This window comes from Mirounga angustirostris, unplaced genomic scaffold (genome assembly GCF_029215605.1).
Source record: "Mirounga angustirostris isolate CCGP_5_RB_7025 unplaced genomic scaffold, mMirAng1.0.hap1 SCAF_1, whole genome shotgun sequence".
Classification (NCBI taxonomy): Eukaryota; Metazoa; Chordata; class Mammalia; order Carnivora; family Phocidae; genus Mirounga; species Mirounga angustirostris.
In genome coordinates, this window is record NW_026991709.1 from 64411383 (window position 1) to 64430717 (window position 19335).

Here is a 19335-nt window from a genome sequence, read left to right on the forward strand (position 1 = left end):
TTAGGTTACAGCTAAAGTACTGTGTTTGGAGCAGTAAAGATAATTCCATTCTGCTTTGCACAGTTCAGGCTTTGACATACTGATGATATCCATTTTTAGGCAATGTATTTTATTCATAATATTAACAAAGCAGAACACATCAGAGGAAGGTTAAAGAAACCATGTCTGCTATAGGTTGAATGTTCTAACACACTACCTTATGGGAAATATGGGGGCTTAAATTATATTTAGACTACTACTTTGCAGATTAACATAAACTTATCTCTTTGCTCATAGATACTTTGTTTACTTACTCCATTTATTATCAAAAACTTGCAATTTCTTTAGAACCATAGAGGAGGTCTGTCCATTTATTTTTAAATTTTTTTAGGTCTGGCCATTTTGTGGGTACAGTGTAAATGACCATATACATTTAAAAGGTGTCATTTTGGGGCACCTGGGCAGCTCAGTCAGTTAAGGGTCTGCCGTTGGCTCAGATCACCATATCAGGCTCTGCACTCAGTGGGGAGTCTGCTTCTCCCTCTCCTCCTGCTCATGCTCTCTCTCTCTCTAATAAATAAATAAAATCTTAAAAAAAAAAAGAAAAGAAAACTCCAAAAAATTGCATGATGTACAATTTAGGGAGTATTTCTCTCAGTGGTTCAGTTTTCCTAGTTATGACTTCTATTAATAGAGAACTACTCTCTAACTGCTCATAACCACTCCTCTATGAACTTCACTCTAAAGCCATTCATTCAGGAAGAAATTTAAATGACAAAGTTTCGATCACACCTACCAACAACTAAACAATAATCGGGACAACTCCATCCTACATTTGGAAAACAGATACTATTATGATGCTCTTATCCTCAGATGATTTCTGAGGTCAAGGAAACAAAATTACTTGAGGCTGCAGTTTTAAGTAGAATCGTGCTATAATACTAAAAATTTGATGAGATGTGAAGCAGCATATCACAGAACCCAGTAATAAGACATTCAACCAAGTGTCCTGATAGCCCAGGATTCTCCTCGGAATTGAGTTAGGGAACTTGGGACTAGCAAAAAACCCCAACAAACAAAAAACAAAAAAACTTGAAAATGGATGCCTTTTCTCCAATGTGTGTGCCAGGCTGGCTAGAGATGGGAATAACACTAACAGTGAAGTGGGTGTGGATTAGGAAAAGGGAAATACTCTTTTGCTTGGGAGAAGGGGAGTGGGAATGGGGAAAGGGAGATAAACACTTCGCACACAACAAGATTATGGTAAGCTTCCTCCTCATCTCACACCATTAACACAAAATAAATATCAAACTATCAAAAGTTTTTTTTAAAAAAAAACTATAAATCTACCAGAAGAAACAATGAGTATGTTTGCAATCTTGGAGGACAAAATATCTATAAGCTATTAAGGAAAATGCAAATTAGATCACATAAAAATGTAAAAGTTTTATACTACTTTCTGAAAATACAACAAAACCATAGCCAAATTTAAAAAATGACAATATTGGGGCGCCTGGGTGGCTCAGTCGCTTAAGTGTCTGCCTTCGACTCAGGTCATGGTCTCCAGGTCCTGGGATCGAGCCCCATGTCAGCCTCCCTGCTGAGCGGGGGAATCTGCTGCTCTCTCCCTCTGCCCCTCCTCCCTGCTCGTTCTCTCTCTCTCTCTCTCTAAAATAAATAAATAAAATATTTAAAAAATTAAAAAATTAAATTAAAAATGACAATATTTTTGTCCACCAAAAAGTATTAGAATTAATGAATTCAGTAAAATTGCAGGATACAAAATTAATATACAGAAAGCTGTTGCATTTCTATACATTAATAACAAAATAGCCAAAAGAGAAATTAAGAAAACAATCCCATTTATAACTGTATCAAAAAGAATAAAATACCTAGGAATAAATTTAACCAAAGAGGTAAAAGACCTGTACTCTAAAAACTATAAAACATTTATATAACAGGGCACCTGGGTGGCTCAGTTGGTTAAGCGTCTGCCTTTGTCTCAGGTCATGATCCCGGGGTCCTGGGATCAAGTCCCGCATCAGGCTCCTTGCTCTGCGGGGAGCCTGCTTCTCCCTCTCCTCCCCACTTGTGCTCTCTCTCACTATCTCTGTCTCTCTCTCTCAAATAAATAAAATCTAAAAAAAAAAAAATTATTAAAGAAATTGAAGATGACACAAACAAATGGAAAGACAGACCATGCTCAAGGACTAGAAGAATGAATATTGTTAAAATGTCTATGCTACCCAAAGCAATCTACAGATTCACTGTGATCACTATCAAAATACCAAGAATATTTTTTTTCACAGAACTAGAAATAATCCTAACATTTTTATAGAACCACAAAATATCCCAAATAGCCAAAGCGATTTTGATAAAGAAGAACAAAGCTGCAGGTATCAGAATCCCAAATTTGAAACTGTACTACAAAGCTATAATAAAACAGTATGATACTGGTACAAAAATAAACACATAGATCAATGGTTTAAAAAATTGACCATTATATGGTCTATGATGAAGGAGGTGAGAATATACAATGGGGAAAAAACAATCTCTTCAATAAATGTTGTTGGAAAATCTGGACATGCAGAAGAATGAAACCAAACCACTTTCTTACATAAACCATAAAACTCCTAAAAGAAAGCATAGGCAATACATTCTTCGACATCAGCCTTAGCAAAATTTTTCTGGATCCATCTCCTCAGGCAAGGGCAACAATAGCAAAAATAAACAACTGGAACTAGGAAACGATCAACAAAACGAAAAGGAAAACTACTGAATGGGAGAAGATATTTCTAAATGATCTATCTCAGAAGGGGTTAATATCCCAAATATATAAAGAACTCAAACAACAACTCAACACCAAAACACCCAAATAATCCAATTAAAAATGGGCAAAAGACCTGAATAGACATTTTTCCAAAGAAGACATACAGATGGCCTACAGGCACATGAAAAGATGCTCAACATCACTAATCATCAGGGAAATGCAAATCAAAACCATAATGAGATATCACCTCACACCATCAGTTTCAAAAAGACAGTGTTGGCAGTGTTGGCACGGATGTGGAGAAAAGGGAATCCTTGTGCACTGTTGGTGGGAATGTAAACTGGTGCAACCATTGTGGAAAACAGTATGGAGATTCCTCAAAAAATTAAAACTAGAACTGCCATACAATCCAGCAATTCCATTTCTGGGTATTTACTTGAAGAAAATGAAAACACAAATTTGAAAAGATATATGTACCCCTATGTTTATTGCAGCACTATTTATCACAGCCAGGATATTGAAGCAACCTAAGTGTCTATCAGTAGATGAATGGATAAAGAAGATACATGATGGAATATTTCTCAACCATTAAAAAAAAGAATGAAATCTTGCCACATGGATGGGCCTAGAAAGTATTATGCTAAGTGAAGTAAGTCAGACTGAAAAAGACAAATACCATATGATTTCACTTAAATGTGGAATTAAAAAACAAAACAAAACAAAACAGAAACAGACTCCTAAATACAGAGAACAAACTGATGGTTGCCAGAGGGGAGGGGAATGGGGGGACAGGTGAAATGGGTGAAGGGGATTAGGAGGTACAAACCTCAACTATAAAATAGCCAATAATATTGTAATAACTTTGTATGGTGTCAGGTGTAGTGAGCATGTTGTAATGTATACAACTGTCGAGTCACTAAGTTGTATACTGACACTAATATAACATTGTATGTCAACTATAATTTAAAAAATTTGATAATTTAGCAAAAATATTTCTGGTTACATATAACAAAGGACTAATTTTTGTTTAAAATACAAACAGCTCATTATTTATGATCTAAGTCAATAAGAAAAGACTAACATTCCAATAGAAAAAACTGAAAAGGGACATAAACAAATGGCTAATAATGGCCCTACCAATGGCCAATAAAAATTAAGATATGCAACCCCATTCATAATTAAAGATATATAATAAAAATAACAATGAGCTACCATTGTTCACCTATCAAATTGGAAAAAAAATTCAATCTGAGAAAACTAGGTATTGGAATGGGGTCATGTCCAATAAGCACCACTTCTGGTGAAAACCCAAACTCTTACAACCTTTTGGGAAATCAGTGGGCTAATATATTCATCCCAAAGCAAGGACAGACAGACATCCAATTCAACTCAGCAATGCTATTCCTAGGAATCACGTGTATGAAAATGTATGTCTGCTCATGTGCAAATACAAAGACAAAACAAAACAAAAGCCCATATTAATGGGGTATGCCAAAGGAGCACAGAAGCTAACTGAAAAGAGCTCCCAAAGAGGCCAAAGCTTGAACAATCTGATCAATAAAGTATTATTCAATTATAACCCAAAGTATAAAACAAATGAATCCACAATGATATAAATTAATGACTAAAAGATGGGGAGAAAAGACAATCTCTCATGCAGAAGAAATCCAAATAATTTATGTAGCCAATGTGCTCTTAAGGAGAAGGAACTCCTCCCTTCTCAGGTATGGGCTGTGAACAGTGGGGGTGGGTAGGGGGAATAACTTTACAGTGGAGAAAACTGAAAAATATTAGGTCAGCCAGGTGATCAAGGTTAGTAACAAGAGCTACAAGTTGTGCTGAGACTACGTGCCCTTGATATGATGTGATGAAATGGCACTGTGGACTTTTCCCAAATAACCAGTTTATTATGAGATAAATATTAAACAAACCTCAGTAGTGAAGCAGCCTACCAGTACTCCTCAAAACTGTCAAGGTCATCAAAAACAAGAAAGTCTGAGAAATTGCCAGTCAAGAGGAGCCTAACAGACATAGTAACTAAATGTAATGTGGTAGCCTAAATGGGATCATGGAAGAGAAAAAAGACATGAGATAAAAACTAAGGAAATCGAAATAAACTATGGAATTTAGTTAATAATAATATATCAATATTGATTTATTAATTGTAATAAACATAACCTCACTAATATTAAGATATTAACAACAGGGGAAAATTGGGTACAGTGTCTAAGCATATAGACATAAAATGCCATATTGTTATATTTTGGGGGGAAAGGGGGCAACATGTTCCAAAATAATATGAATATTATTACATTAACCTGTGATATATGAGCTCATACATGCATACAGGAAATTTACCTCTATGGAGAGGGATTTGAGGATTTTGTGATCAGGGTAAAAAAGATTTTACTTTTATCTACTGTCCTCTGTTATTTCAATTTTTTTACAATATGCATTGTAATAATATTTTAGTGTCACTAAAATATTACAATAACATAATAACAAGGTGGTAATTGATATTCAAAAGAAACTCCTAGATTAACATCTTCAAGCAAACGACAGTTACCATATTTGGTGTTATAACATTTATAATTCATGAAGAGGTCTTGATAATTCATCTACCTCAAGAATTTTGTTATTACCTACATATTCATTCTCTAGGTCACACTCTCACTGAAAATGTCAGCATTTCATCAGCAAAATGTTCATACAGAATGAATATACCACTTAATAGAATTCATACAATTTTAAATAAGAAACAAATTGGGGTTATTTAGGCAACCTCTTTATTTCAGTAAATAAAATTCACTGCTATCAGTGATTTTCACAAAGTAAGGAAGGTGAAAGAGAGAAGGAAAAGGAATGGAGGAGAGTTGTATTTTGTAAACTAGACCATGTATACACTTAGCTACAACTCTGTATGGCATTTCTATATATACACCATTTCTGTAACTTGAGATTTCATTTAATTAAAAAATAACAACAAAAAATACTGTTCATGTAGGGGAACTGACCTTGACCCAAACAATCACTTAAGAACCCACTTCTACATCCACAGCCTCACCTCCCACTACTATCCCCATACTCCTATACTTTATGTACCAGAAATTTCAAAAATACTTGTATTTCTTCTACACAGACTATGTTGTTTAACCTCACCAAGCCTTTCAAACATCCTGTACATCTATTTTTTTTTTAAAGATTTATTTATTTAAGAGAGAGAGCACAAGCTGGGGGGGAGGGTGTGTGGGAGGAGCAGAGGGAGAGGGAGAAGCAGATTCCCCGCCAGGCAGGGAGCCCGAAGTGGGGCTTGATCCTAGGACCCCGAGATCATGACCTGAGCTGAAGGCAGACCCTTAACCGACTGAGCCACCCAGGCGCCCTGAGTATCTTGTACTTCTAACTTGACACACACCTATTTATTTATCTAAAGAGCTCCTCCCTCAAACCCTGAATAAGTATCACTTCTATGTAATTCCTTTGCTGGCCGTTCAGGATAATTTATTCCTTTTCTTTATAGTACTTCTGTTCATAGACCAAATAGTTGTTACTCCATGTGTCACTGTACAGTGTATTTCTTTTCTTGTCTTTTTCAAACTCATTTAGACAGACCTTATACTTTGTCTTGTACCTAAAACACTATACAGTGCCAGTAAACTGATATGAAGTGAACTTCAAGAGTTCAGAGAGAGTAGGTGATTGGAAGAATACAGACTTTATAGATGAAGAGTCTACTTTTGAAATTGGCTCCTGTGGTTGGTTATTAACTATGCAACCTTGAGCAAATTCTTTAATTACACTAGACTTTGATTTTCTCAAGGATAAAACTTATAATAAAATAGTACTATTACCTACCTTGTAGCACCAAGATGACTAAATGAAAAAAATGCATAATATGCATAGAAAAAAGCACTTTATGAATCATAAGATTTGACAAAACATTTAGTGTTTTTATTCATGATTTAAGACATTAATAATCTCTATAGTAATCAAAAGAATATCTCTAAGAATGTGAATCTGATAAAAGTTATCATATATCGGGTATATTTATTTGATGTTTTAAAGTATCTATTTTGGTATATGTTTTATAATGTATTAGTATAATGGTACTAATTTATTGTGCTTACTTAAAATTTATTTACTAATGAAGTAAACAAAATAGAAGACAATCAGCATATGTTCAATTATTACTTTTCAGTCTATCCCTCTACAATACAATATGTACCCACTATAGCTAGAAGTGTCTATTTTATTCATCTTTTCTACCCAGCGTAACAACCTCACTAAGCAGTCCACAAAATGTGGAAAGTAAGTGGGGAGCAGGACTTCTGGGATGGCAGAGTAGAGAGCACAGATCTCAGCAGAACAAAAATTTAACTGGTAAAATGATTAAAAAACAATCATTTGAAGTATCTGATAATTTTTCTAAGGGCATACAGCAAATGAAGGAACAAATTTCAATAAGAACACCAAGAATCTGTGGCATTTTAGTGAAGATCTGCTCCCTTACCCTGATACCCTACTTCCATGTCTGGGAAGCTCTACTCTATACTTATTCCAGACAGGTATGGTCAGTAAGATGGGTAGCTTCCTCTCCTCTCAGCTCTAGTCTGGGGCTATGGTTTCACCCCAGGAGGGACAGGCTGTGTCCCAAGGTGCAAAAGATCTATTCCAGTTGGGCAGAGCCAAGAGGACTGTGTCTCCCTTTCCTCACCCAGTCCCCAAAAGTAAGTCAGAAGCTCTACTCCAGGCATAGCAGGCTGGGGACCTGAGAGTCTCACTTTTAACTTGCTCTTAGGGCAGAGCGCCCATGCTGGGAGTGGCAAGGTGTGAAGAACAGGGGCTGCCATTGCCCATCCTCCATTGCCCACTCATAAAGTGGGGGTGTTATTCTGGAAAAAGTGAGTCTTCATACTGGGTTCTAGTGCAGTAAAATAGGGATTCTGTCCAGAGGGAAAGAGAGGCTAGCTCTGCCTACAGAGATCGATTTTATTTGTGACACAGTAGGGAAAACGCCATGCCTATGGGCATTGTCTAAAAACAATGGAGATCCTTGTGGAGGCTGGGCAGGTCCCTGACACAAGCAAACAGGCAAGGCACCAGAAGTTGAAGAGAATCAAGAAAAGAGATAGCCAAAAAGAGCCTACTTGGCAACAGTCATCTCTGGAGGTCATTAAGGATATGCACAGGTGCTACGCTGTGCAGGATGTGGGGGAGATTTGAAGTATTCCCCAAGTTGCACACAGTACATCAACACACAGTAAAAGCATTACGGGTACAAAGGATTTACAAACAACCTCAAATCAAACCCTGACTGAAAATAAGCTACTCTGACCCAAGAGCAACTTCCAGGAAATAACATCACATTCATCCCTGGCAGTCAGAAAGAATGTGAATGCACAAGGCTACACCTTCTCAGGAGCAATCAGGGGGAAAATTCTAAACTACTAGTACCTGGTTTGATCTGTGACAAATACAGACTCCTTGAACTGAGATGCAGCACCCAGGCCACTCACACATCCAATGGTAAAGGATAAAAATGTAACTGGATAAGGGAACTTAAAGCACAACCTTTGACCAAGAAGTGACATTAAAGAAAAGATCTCAAATCAAGAATCTTAAGAAACTAGAGAAGAAGGGGCAAAATAAACCCACAGTGAGCTGCAGGAAGGAAATGATAAAGAGAACAGAACAGAAATAAGTGAATTACAGAATAGAAAAGCAATTGAAAAAAGAAAATCAATGAAACCAAAAAAAAAAATCAAGAAAATGGACAAACCTTTGGTTAGACTGACCAAGGGAGAAAAAAAAAGACTCATGAAAATCAGGAATGAAAGAGGGGACATCACAATTGACCTTACAGAAATAAAAAAAAAATTAAGGGAAAAGTATGAAAAACTTTGTGTCAATAAGATAACTTAGATAAAATGAACCAAAATGGACAAAAGAAAACACAGAAAATCTAAATACACCTATTACAAGTAAAGAAATTGAATTAGTAATTTTAAAACTTCCCGGGCGCCTGGGTGGCTCAGTTGGTTAAGCGACTGCCTTTGGCTCAGGTCATGATCCTGGAGTCCCTGGATCGAGTCCCGCATCGGGCTCCCTGCTCGGCAGGGAGTCTGCTTCTCCCTCTGACCCTCCCTCTTCTCATGTGCTCTCTCTCTCTCATTCTCTCTCTCAAATAAATAAATAAAAAATCTTTAAAAAAAAAACTTCCCACAAAAAGTGCCCAGGTATATAGATGGCTTCATTGGAGAAATCTACCAAATTTTCAAGGAAGAATTAATACCAGTTCTTCATAAAAACCTTCAAAAAAAAAAAAAATAGAAGAGGAAAACACTTCCCAATTTATTCTATGAAACCAGTATTACCCTGATACCAAAACCATCATGGGGTCGGGGGCAGGTATGGACACACAACAGACTACTAATCAATATCCCTTATGAATATAGATGCAAAACTCCTCTAAAAAACTACTATTCAGCAATGTATAAAATGATTATATACCATGACCAAATGGGATTAATTTCAGAAATGCCAAGTAGGTTTCAGCATTCAAAAAATTAACATAAATCACCTTAGTAATAGAATAAAGGACAAAAAACACACGATCATTTCAACAGATGGAGAAAGAGCATTTGACAAAATTCAACATTTCATGAAATGCTAAACAAACTAGGAATAAAAAGGAACTACCTTAAACCTGATAAATGACATCTACAAAAACCCACAGCTAACATCCTACTTAAAAAGAATGACTAAATACTTTTTCCCCTCTAAAATCAAGAACAAAGTAAGGATGTTTGCTTTCATCTCTTCTCAACCTTGTCCTGGAGGTTCTAGCCAGGGCAGTGGCAAAAAAAAGAAAATAAAAAGCATCCAAGATATCATATTTTAATAAAAAGATCAATTCATCAGTTAGATATAACTATTATACACACATAATGTACCAACAACAGAATCTCAAATATATAAAGCAAGAACTGATAGAATTGAAGGAAGAAAAAAACAATTCTACAATAGTTGGAGATTTTAATACACCACTTTCAATAATGGACAGCACATCTAGATAAAAGAGCAATAAAGAAATAAAAGATCTGAACATCATAAACCAAAAGGATACCTATCTATCTATTATCTATCTGTCTGTCTATCTATTTATATATCTATCTCTTTACATCCCCAAACAGAAGATTACACATTATTCTCAAGTACACATAGGATATTATCCAGAATAGGCCATATATTAGGCAACAAAACAAATCTCAATAAATTTAAAATGAATGAAATCATATGAAGTATCTTCTCCAACCACAACAGAATGAAACCAGAAATCAGTAACAGAAGGGAAAAAAAAAATTAAAATGTGTGGAAAATAACCATCACTCTAAACAACCACCAGGACAAAGAGAAAATTACACAACACACTCTGAAAAAAGAAACATTAGAATACACTTGAGATACATGAAAACAAAAATCCAACATACCACCCTCTGAGTGCTATCTTCACTGCACTCAGTGGGCAATCTAGAGCTTGCCTACATTAAGAAGGAAGATTTCAAGTCAATAACCTAACTTTACATCCTGAAGAACTAGAAAAGAAGAGGAAACTAAACCTAAAGCTAGCTAAAGGAAGGAAAACAGACCAGAAATAAATAAAATAGAGACCAAAAAATTTCAAGAAAATCAAAAGTTGATTCTTTGAAAAGCTCAAAAAAAAACTGATAAACCTTTAGCTAGACTGACAAAAAGAAGACACAAAAAACTAACATCAGAACTGAAAATGAGGGCATTACTACAGACCTTACAGAAATAGAAAGGACCATAGCAGAATACTATGAACGAATGTGTGCCAACAAATTAGATATCCTAGATGAAATCAATAAATTCAAGGAAACACACCAAATATTAAATTAACTCAAGACAAAATACAAAATCTCAACAAGCCTATATAAGAAGTAGAGAATGAATCAATTAGTAATAAAAAACTTCCCAAAAAGTAAAGTCCAGGACCAGATGGTTTCAATGGTAAATTCTAACAAACATGTAAAGAATTAACAATTCACAAACTCTTCCAAAAAAACAGAAGAGTTTAAGTGTTTAGATTAATGCCTGGTGTATACTAAGCATCACACAAGTTTTGGCTATTATCATCACTACTACTACTATTATTGTCCTAAAACAAAAGGCTATTTATTCTTTTCTAAAAATTCTCCAAAGTAGACACTGTACAAGCTCTCCTTGTTTAGCAATAATTACTGAGATATTTTTAAATGTTACATTTCTAATACACTGCTCCTGCAGAAACAGACATTCTATGCTAAATAGTACAGCATACTATACAGACCCTGGAGAAAGACTGCCTAGAGCGGACTCCTAACTTTGCCACTCAGTAGCTGTATGACTCTCAGGTAACTTAATCAACTTCAAGTGTCTCAGTTTCTTCTTCTATAAAATGGGGGATAATAACAGTACCGATTCTTCACTGGGTAGCTATAAGGTTTAAGTGATTTATAAAGTACATGTAAAGTGCTGAGAGCAATATCTGAAGCACAGCAAATGAAATATATATTTGCTATTATTAAATAATCATTTGTAAAGTAGTAAGTTAAATGTTTATTAAGTGTTAATTATACGCCAAGTGCTGCAATAAAGCACTTAGACATTATACTTTTTTCTTACAAAATCCCTACTGTACAGATGAGAAGGGGAAAAAGGCTTACTAAGGTAAATATCTTGCCTAGTCATACTGCTATCAAGTGCCAGAACTGGGATGTAAACCCAGCTACAAAGCCAGAGCTCTTTAATTTTCAGAACAGATTCACCCCTACCCTTTCCTCTTCAGGGCTAGTGACAAACAGGCATAATCAAGCACAGCATTCTTCTCTCTGATCCCAGAAGCAGTGGTAGAATCTTCTCCTGCACATAGCCCTCTACACAGTTACTATCAATAGAACAAAGTTGGTATGACGAATGAAATCAATTTGTCATCCTTGCTATTTAAACTGACTCTCACACAAGTAGAGGGACAGATTTTTTTTTTTTTTTAAGGAAGGCCATTTCTTTCTTTTTTTTTTTAAAGATTTTATTTATTTATTTGACAGGGAGAGACACAGCGAGAGAGGAAACACAAGCAGGGGGAACGGGAGAGAGAGAAGCAGGCTTCCTGCGGAGCAGGGAGCCTGATGCGGGGCTCGATCCCAGGACACTGGGATCGTGACCTGAGCCGAAGGCAGACGCTTAATGACTGAGCCACCCAGGTGCCCCAAGGAAGGCCATTTCTTTATTATTCAAGTAATCAATCTATGATGAGCACAGGTAAAATATTTTCACATGTATGGTTACTTATAGAAATTTTTCTTTAAGAAAATTAATTTAAATAAAATTTGAAGCTCCTATAAAGACACAATGTGGTTTACATACTATGTCTATCCTTCAGAATCCTAGGGTTCTACAGAGGTGAGGTACACCTCAGGAAAGACAATGTCAGCTGGTCCCATACCCTAGTTTCAACCAAAGCAACTTTGCTTTTTATCTGTTTTATTTATAGGATAGGGTTCTTCATAAAATTTTATTTAGGGGCAAAGGAGCTTCCACTGCAAAATACTGATATTGAAAAAACACACAAACTCAGAATTCACAAAAGTATTATAAGCCTGACTTTCAAAACATTCAAAAATCCCCATTTTTGTCTGGTCAAGGAGAAAGAGTGCCACTTTTTCTGAACTAAATCAGAGTTACTAAAACCTATTGGGTAATCTAAAGTATACTAATTGACTACATGATGCTCTAGTTACTATAGCAAACACTAATAATTCCAACCAGAAGACTATGACTAAGACTAATTAGGTCACACCTCTGGTGTCTGTCCTGACTGAATTCCCCCTTCTTTTAGTTACTCTGGTTAGTCCTTTCCCCAGTTATATGCTAAAAGCTGATTATTTATAATCCCTAAAGAAAACAGTCTTTAAAATGGCAGAGTGGAGCAAAATAAAGACAAGTTCACCAAAATAGACGTAACCTTTCAGTCAAACTGTGGTCAGTGGAAATATTTGCCAAATATTGCAGTAATCTTACTCTAACTTCACCCAGAGCTCAAGAGTGCTTATAGACAAAAATTATGATGAAGCCCTGGGGTAGCTTAGCTACAATTTTAAAATTAAGAATAACAGGGCGCCTGGGTGGCTCAGTCATTAAGCGTCTGCCTTCGGCTCAGGTCGTGATCCTGGGGTCCCGGGATCGAGTCCCACATCGGGCTCCCTGCTCGGCGGGAGGCCTGCTTCTCCCTTTCCCACTCCCCCTGCTTGTGTTCCTGCTCTCGCTGTCTCTCTCTGTCAAATAAATACAATCTTTAAAAAAAAAAAAAAAGAATAACAATGGGGGAATAGTTAGGGAGTATTATGCAGTTCAGTAACTCAATGGAATATTATATAGCCAATAACTACAAATACTATGAGGCAACATGGAAAGTTTTATGAGATCTTCAAAGTTTGTAAGGTCATAAATAATTATTCATACAAATAGGTAAAACATGTACAAATGAAATAAGATAGATAAATAGATACATACATAGATAATGCAGAAGTCAAAAGTCAGGATGGTGAGTGAAAAATTTTCCTTCTTTAAAATTTTCCAAAAAGGGAGTAACAGAAGCTCAAAAAGAAGAAACACCAAGAAAGAGAATGAAGAAGGCTCAGGACAGATGAGAATCCATACAAAGACTCAGAAGGATCAGATATTCAAAGAAAGATGGGTAGAAACCCAACAAAAGAGGAGTACAGAAAACCACGAGAATGAAGTTGAGATCCATACAGGAAGTAAATGAGATAGAGACAGACAGATACCAGAGTTGAAGAGGGAAAAGAAATCTGAGGGGGTGACACACACCAAAAGAGAGGGACAGAACCTCAGAGACCAAAAGATAGAGACCTAGAGTAGAGCCCAGAGTGAAAGAAGCAGAAACCTATAAAGTAGACAGAGACAAAAGGCATAAAAGAGACTGGGAAAATGGTAAAGAGGGAGAGATGAGGACAACAATAAGAGAGTTATGAAATATTTCCATATACATCAACCAAGTCTTTCACTCTTATAATCCTGAAACACTGAATTCTTCTCTTTCTCATCCTCAACAATTTCTAAAACCATCCCCCTAACTGCCTCCTCACGTCTCCTTTAGGCTCATGTTCTGACCATTGATCTCCTGTCCAGATGTTCCCCTAAGCTCTCTAACACCTGTAAAAGAAACTCTTCATGGGGTTTTGAATCCCAGTCTCTTCACAGAGGTTTTTTTGTTGTTTTTGTTGTTTTTACTGCTTTGCCCTAGACAAAACCTGGATCCCACCCAAAGGCACTGGCTTCCTTGCAGTCTCCCAAATGAAGACGGTTCTCATATTCTAGGACCAGAAGGTAATACTTGGCAAACTGCTGGCTCTTTACTGTCCTGGTCTCAAACATCCCCTCTCCCTCTTCCCAGAACTCCTAAGAGCTCTACCACATGGCTACATAACTCTATCAACACAACCTTGTCAATATCCTTTCTCTACTTAGTACCCCACCCCCTGCTGTCAGCCACCATTACCACCTATGAAATCATACATGTATCTATCTAATGGGCATTCTATTTGCATGTCCCAAAGGCATCTCGAACTATTATTATTTCCTCCCCCAAAACTCTTCTAATATATACACATAGGCAGTACATAATGCTTCTGTTAGAAAAATGCCTACCTAATAGAGGACTGTCATATTCAGAGAGAAATCATCTTTAAAGATTTGTAAGAATTTCCTAAGACATTTAGATCCTTTTCTAAAAGGTAGTTCTAAGTTCACTCTCAGTAACCTACTCTTAAGAGTTAGAACTGATACTTACAAACCTGAGCTCTCAACCCAAGAGCAGAACCCATCTTCTCATATGGGACGTATTAATTTACTACCTGGTCTCTTGAGTGATGTTAGCCCTGCCAGAACAACTCAGAAGAATGGAAGTGGAGATCATGAGTAGGGCAAAAAGAAATCATCTTTTTGGTGGCTAGATGACTATGGGAGGTCCTGAGCCTCCCATATGCAGTATTTCTGCATATCTCCAGAAGACCTTCCTTTTTTGTTAAGGAAGGATCATTACTTTCAGCAATATATCACAACTTTTCTTTCTTTCTATTTTTTTTAAATGAAGCTATCCAAAATTAAGAGGAATCTTTTTTTTTTCATTTCAGAAAATTTACAAAGCTCAAGAGAAAGTTCTGAGAAAAACATCAGAAAGTACATTTCTTTTTTATAAAAGACAGAGGTTCAGTGTCCTTCTGGTTAACCTCCCTTAATGACTTCTCAATTGCTCTTTATCTGTAAGACCATTTATGATAATAAGCAGCTCTGAACAGCAGCGGGGAGGAAAATCCACCCTCTGGGGTACACAGATAACAGTCCAGTCACTCCCAAGGCAGGATTAAGTGAGGGTGAGGGCAGACTGTGATCAAGGCTTTCACCAGACCAAAACCAGATAGGTAGACCTTTTGATGCTGCCACAAACAGAGCCTTATATTCAAAAATTTGATTCTTCCTTTTCTGCTCTTCATCTTTGTAAGCATCAAATGAGTTAATATTTGTAAAGTGCTAAAAACAGTGTCTGCTGTATAGGGAAAGCTATATAAATAAAGTAATCATGAGAAAATGTTTAGGGGCTTTGTAAGGAGGCCTCTGCAAACCAATTTCCATGTAATCTATTGGTTCATGGAACAAATAATTCTGACCTTTACTTTCTCCCTGGGATATTATAATGTCTAGCATCTAATAACAAAAAGTCATGAGGATGCAAAATTCCATTATAAGAGTGCTGTGAACGTAACAGATGTTCCATAATTTTATTTGGGAAGGGACAGGAAAAAGTAAAGACATGTCAAAACAGATAAGTTAAAGACATAACAGGCTGTTTGCTAGGTTAAAAAAAAAAAAAGTAGCATGAACCTCATAACTGGCTTTCGAAACAAAAGAGCTCAAATACTTACAAGGGCTTACAGTCCCAAATACAAACACCTGAGAAACAAGAGTCACTAAGGAGCCAATTTGCTAATTATGGTTGCTAAAACTATGACTGACACAAACACATACAAATATTTAACATTTATGTATCTACAGGAGGTATATCACAATCGTGGCTTAATACATAGGTATCTTCCCATATTACAGATGACATGAAAAAAAGAACTTCTAAGGAAATAATCTAAAAAAATTTAATGGAAAATGGTTAAGCACTGGTACACTGGGAAATGAAGTAAAAAGAATACTGTGCTTAGAAATCAAGAGGAATTACGGATCTAGGAACTTCAGATAGTATATACCAGAAATCTGAAGTCCAAAATATCAAATGGTCGGGGCACCTGGGTGGCTCAGTCAGGCAGCTGCCTTCAGCTCAGGTCATGATCCCAGGGTCCTGGGACCGAGTCCCACATCAGGCTCCCTGCGGGAAGCCTGCTTCTCCCTCTTCCTCTGCCTGCCTCTGCCTACTTGTGCTCTCTAACTCTCTGTCAAATAAGTAAATAAAATCTTTAAAAAATCAAATGGTCTTATCCAAAGTCGTATTTGTTTAGCCAAAAAGATTAAGTGGTTTATTATTTGCCCTGCCCTCTCACCCCAAACCAGTGAAGTAGAAATGTAAGGAAAATATTTAATCTGGGAAGGAACAGTGAACAGGCAGAAAGAAGCAGGTAAAAAAGGGGGCACCTGGGTGGCTCAGTCGTTAAGCATCTGCCTTCGGCTCAGGTCATGATCCCAGGGTCCTGGGACTGAGCCCCGCATGGGTTCCCTGCTCTGTGGGAAGCCTACTTTTCCCTCTCCCACTCCCCCTGCTTGTGTTCCCTCTCTCGCTGTGTCTGTCAAATAAAATCTTAAAAAAAAAAAAGAAGGTAAAAAAGAAGAAACTGACTTTCTGTGCTTCCAAACTCCAGTGAGCACAATGACATCAGTTACTGTCATCATCTGAATGGAAAGACAAAAAGGACCGGGGGTGCACAGCACAAAGTCTCGTTTAATTATCCTTTGCTTTCACAAAATTAAATGTGATCAAAAATAATGACCACTTACAACAAGCTCTGTAATATTACACCTTTCTTTTTCCCTCGCCAAAGGTAGGTTAAACTTGCCTCCCACTGTTTAAGTCTCATTCTGGTCCTACCAAAGTCTTCCTGTTTCCCATTTCCCTCCAATACTTCCACTTAAATTCCACATAATTCCACTTATATTCCACATAATTTTCCACCCTCTAATAAACAGCTGGAACTATCATGGGGCTCCAGAAGCACATAAGGATCATAGAAGGTTTAAAATATATATATGTATATATAAAGAACTAAAGACAAATATTCCAAAAAAGAAAATTCTTAAAAATTCATTCCCTTTATTTCATAAACAATTTCTGATATAACTAATGATATTCAATGATTATATCTTGAGCTCAGAATCACTAGGGCCTGTGTTTTAGAATTCTTCCATTCAATTAGCAAAACTGTTCTGCTAGTTGTGCTAAGGTGGGGGGTGGGGTGGAGAATGATGACTATATTTAGAAGAATAACAAGTCTATCACAATATTCAGTACACACTTTCTGCAAGACCTACCTTCTCACCACTTGAGTAGAAGAAATAACGCAATCGGACTATGTTACAGTGATCTAGCTTTCTCATGATTTGGAGCTCTCGGTTCTGAAAAGGAAACACATGAAAATATTTTTTAAAGGATAAATGCTATTCACCATATTGACTAAGATTCTAAGAACTCATAACATTAAACACTACAAAGAGCAGGCTATAGATATGTTACTAAAAAGTATGGGTCTAGGGGGTGGGGGCCTGGGCAAAATAGGTAAAGGGGATTAAGAGGTACAAACTGCCCACTGTAAAATAAATAAGTCATGGGGATGAAAAGTAAAGCATAGGGAATATAGTCTATAATACTGTAATACACTTATTGTGGTGAGAATTTCGTGTTGTACGATCACTACATTGTACACCTGAACTTAATTTAATATTGTGTCAGCTATACTTTAATTAAAATTTTTAAAAACTAAAAAATAACAAAAAAAATTTAAACAAAATAAAAAGTATGGTCTATAGAGCAATGCTGACCTGCAACCTATTTGTTACTAGTCTATGTTACTAATCTACTACTTTCTACTACTCTGCAATAAGATAAATACAGAAATTGAGAATAAGTGCTTAGAATGTTTTATAGCAATTTGATAGAATAATTTCATATCTGTGAATCTTATAATAAAGAGTGGGGCCTATACTTTGTATTTTTTAAAATTTCGCTTTTCTAGTAACTGATTTCTATTGTATTTTACAAAAATATCAGTCTTTGATGAACTGGAAATTTTTTTTTATTAAAGATTTTATTTATTTATTTGACATAGAGAGAGACAGCGAGAGACGGAACACAGCAGGGGGAGTGGGAAAGGGAGAAGCAGGCTTCCCACCGAGCAGGGTGCCCAATGTGGGGCTTGATCCCAGGACCCTGAGATCATGACCTGAGCTGAAGGCAGTCACTTAACCAACTGAGCCACCCAGGCGCCCCTGAACTGGAAATTTTTAAAACTAATATTTCATCACTAATAGCTTGAGAAGCAGTGTGTATAGTATTTAAGAGATATCTGGAATAAGCTATTAGTACTGTAATCTTTCGCAACTATAATAAAAATCAAACTTCTCACTAAACAAATGAATTTGGGTGCAAAGAGCTCTTACAAGCCCTCCTAACTTCCAAGATACAGTGTTAAAAAAAAAAAATCTGAGAGCCCATAAGGGCTCAGTTGCTAAGTTAAAATATGGCATACTAGAAATTGTGCAGTCCTGATAAATTTACAGACCACACAAATAACTTTTTCCATTGGGGAATTTCAAAGTTATGTTCATTCTTCATGAAAAGAAAACACTAAATAATATGATGACTTCCTAACAACATAAGTTTTTGCAGTAATAAATGAAGAGTATATATTAACAAAGAAGATAAATTCCAAAAATATACTTGGCTATCAGAAGTCCAGTAAATAAAGGCCAAATTACATAACACAGAGAAAATATTACAAAGTACTAGCTATATGGACAGGAAATATAAAATTTCAAAATTTTGGAAGGGCTATAAAACATAAAGTTATATACCTGGGAATCTGGAAGGAAAAATGCTTTTAGGTTAGGAAAAAAAGGCCAAAAAAAGAGGGGCTGGGGATTGCACAGCAGATGAGGAACCTCATAAGCAGAACTATTCTAGAGCAGAGTGGGCTCCAGTTCTTAGAAGATGGTACCAGAAATATGCAAATTGTTTCTCCTCCTCTAGAAACTTCCAACTGGCTCTATGATTGTGCTAGCATATCATCTCAGGGAAATTAGAAACTCGAAAGGACTATCCTCTATCCCTTTAAACAGACTGTGAGAGCTGGGTTCATGTACAGTGATATTTAAAATTCTTTTATAGGGGCACCTGGTAAGCAGCTGACTCTTTTAAGCAGCTGACTCTTGGTATCAGCTCAGGTCACGGTATCAGGGTCCTGGGATGGAGCCCCACGTCAGGCTCCGCACTCAGTGGGGAATCTGCTTGA

The 19335-nt window shown here is 36.5% G+C and overlaps 1 protein-coding gene across 3 annotated transcripts in view; it reads right to left on the reverse strand.

Moving 5' to 3' along the window:
- GSK3B (glycogen synthase kinase 3 beta) overlaps nt 1–19335 on the reverse strand; it is a 206801-nt gene that overhangs the window by 92048 nt on the left and 95418 nt on the right. For 2 of the 3 annotated variants that reach the window (XM_045902948.3, XM_045902949.3), the window contains exon 3: nt 17360–17443. The exons of the other annotated variant lie outside the window; for it this stretch is intronic. In XM_045902948.3, coding sequence (XP_045758904.1) covers nt 17360–17443 — 84 coding nt within the window. The remainder of the gene's footprint in view (nt 1–17359; nt 17444–19335) is intronic. 3 annotated transcript variants of the gene reach the window in all.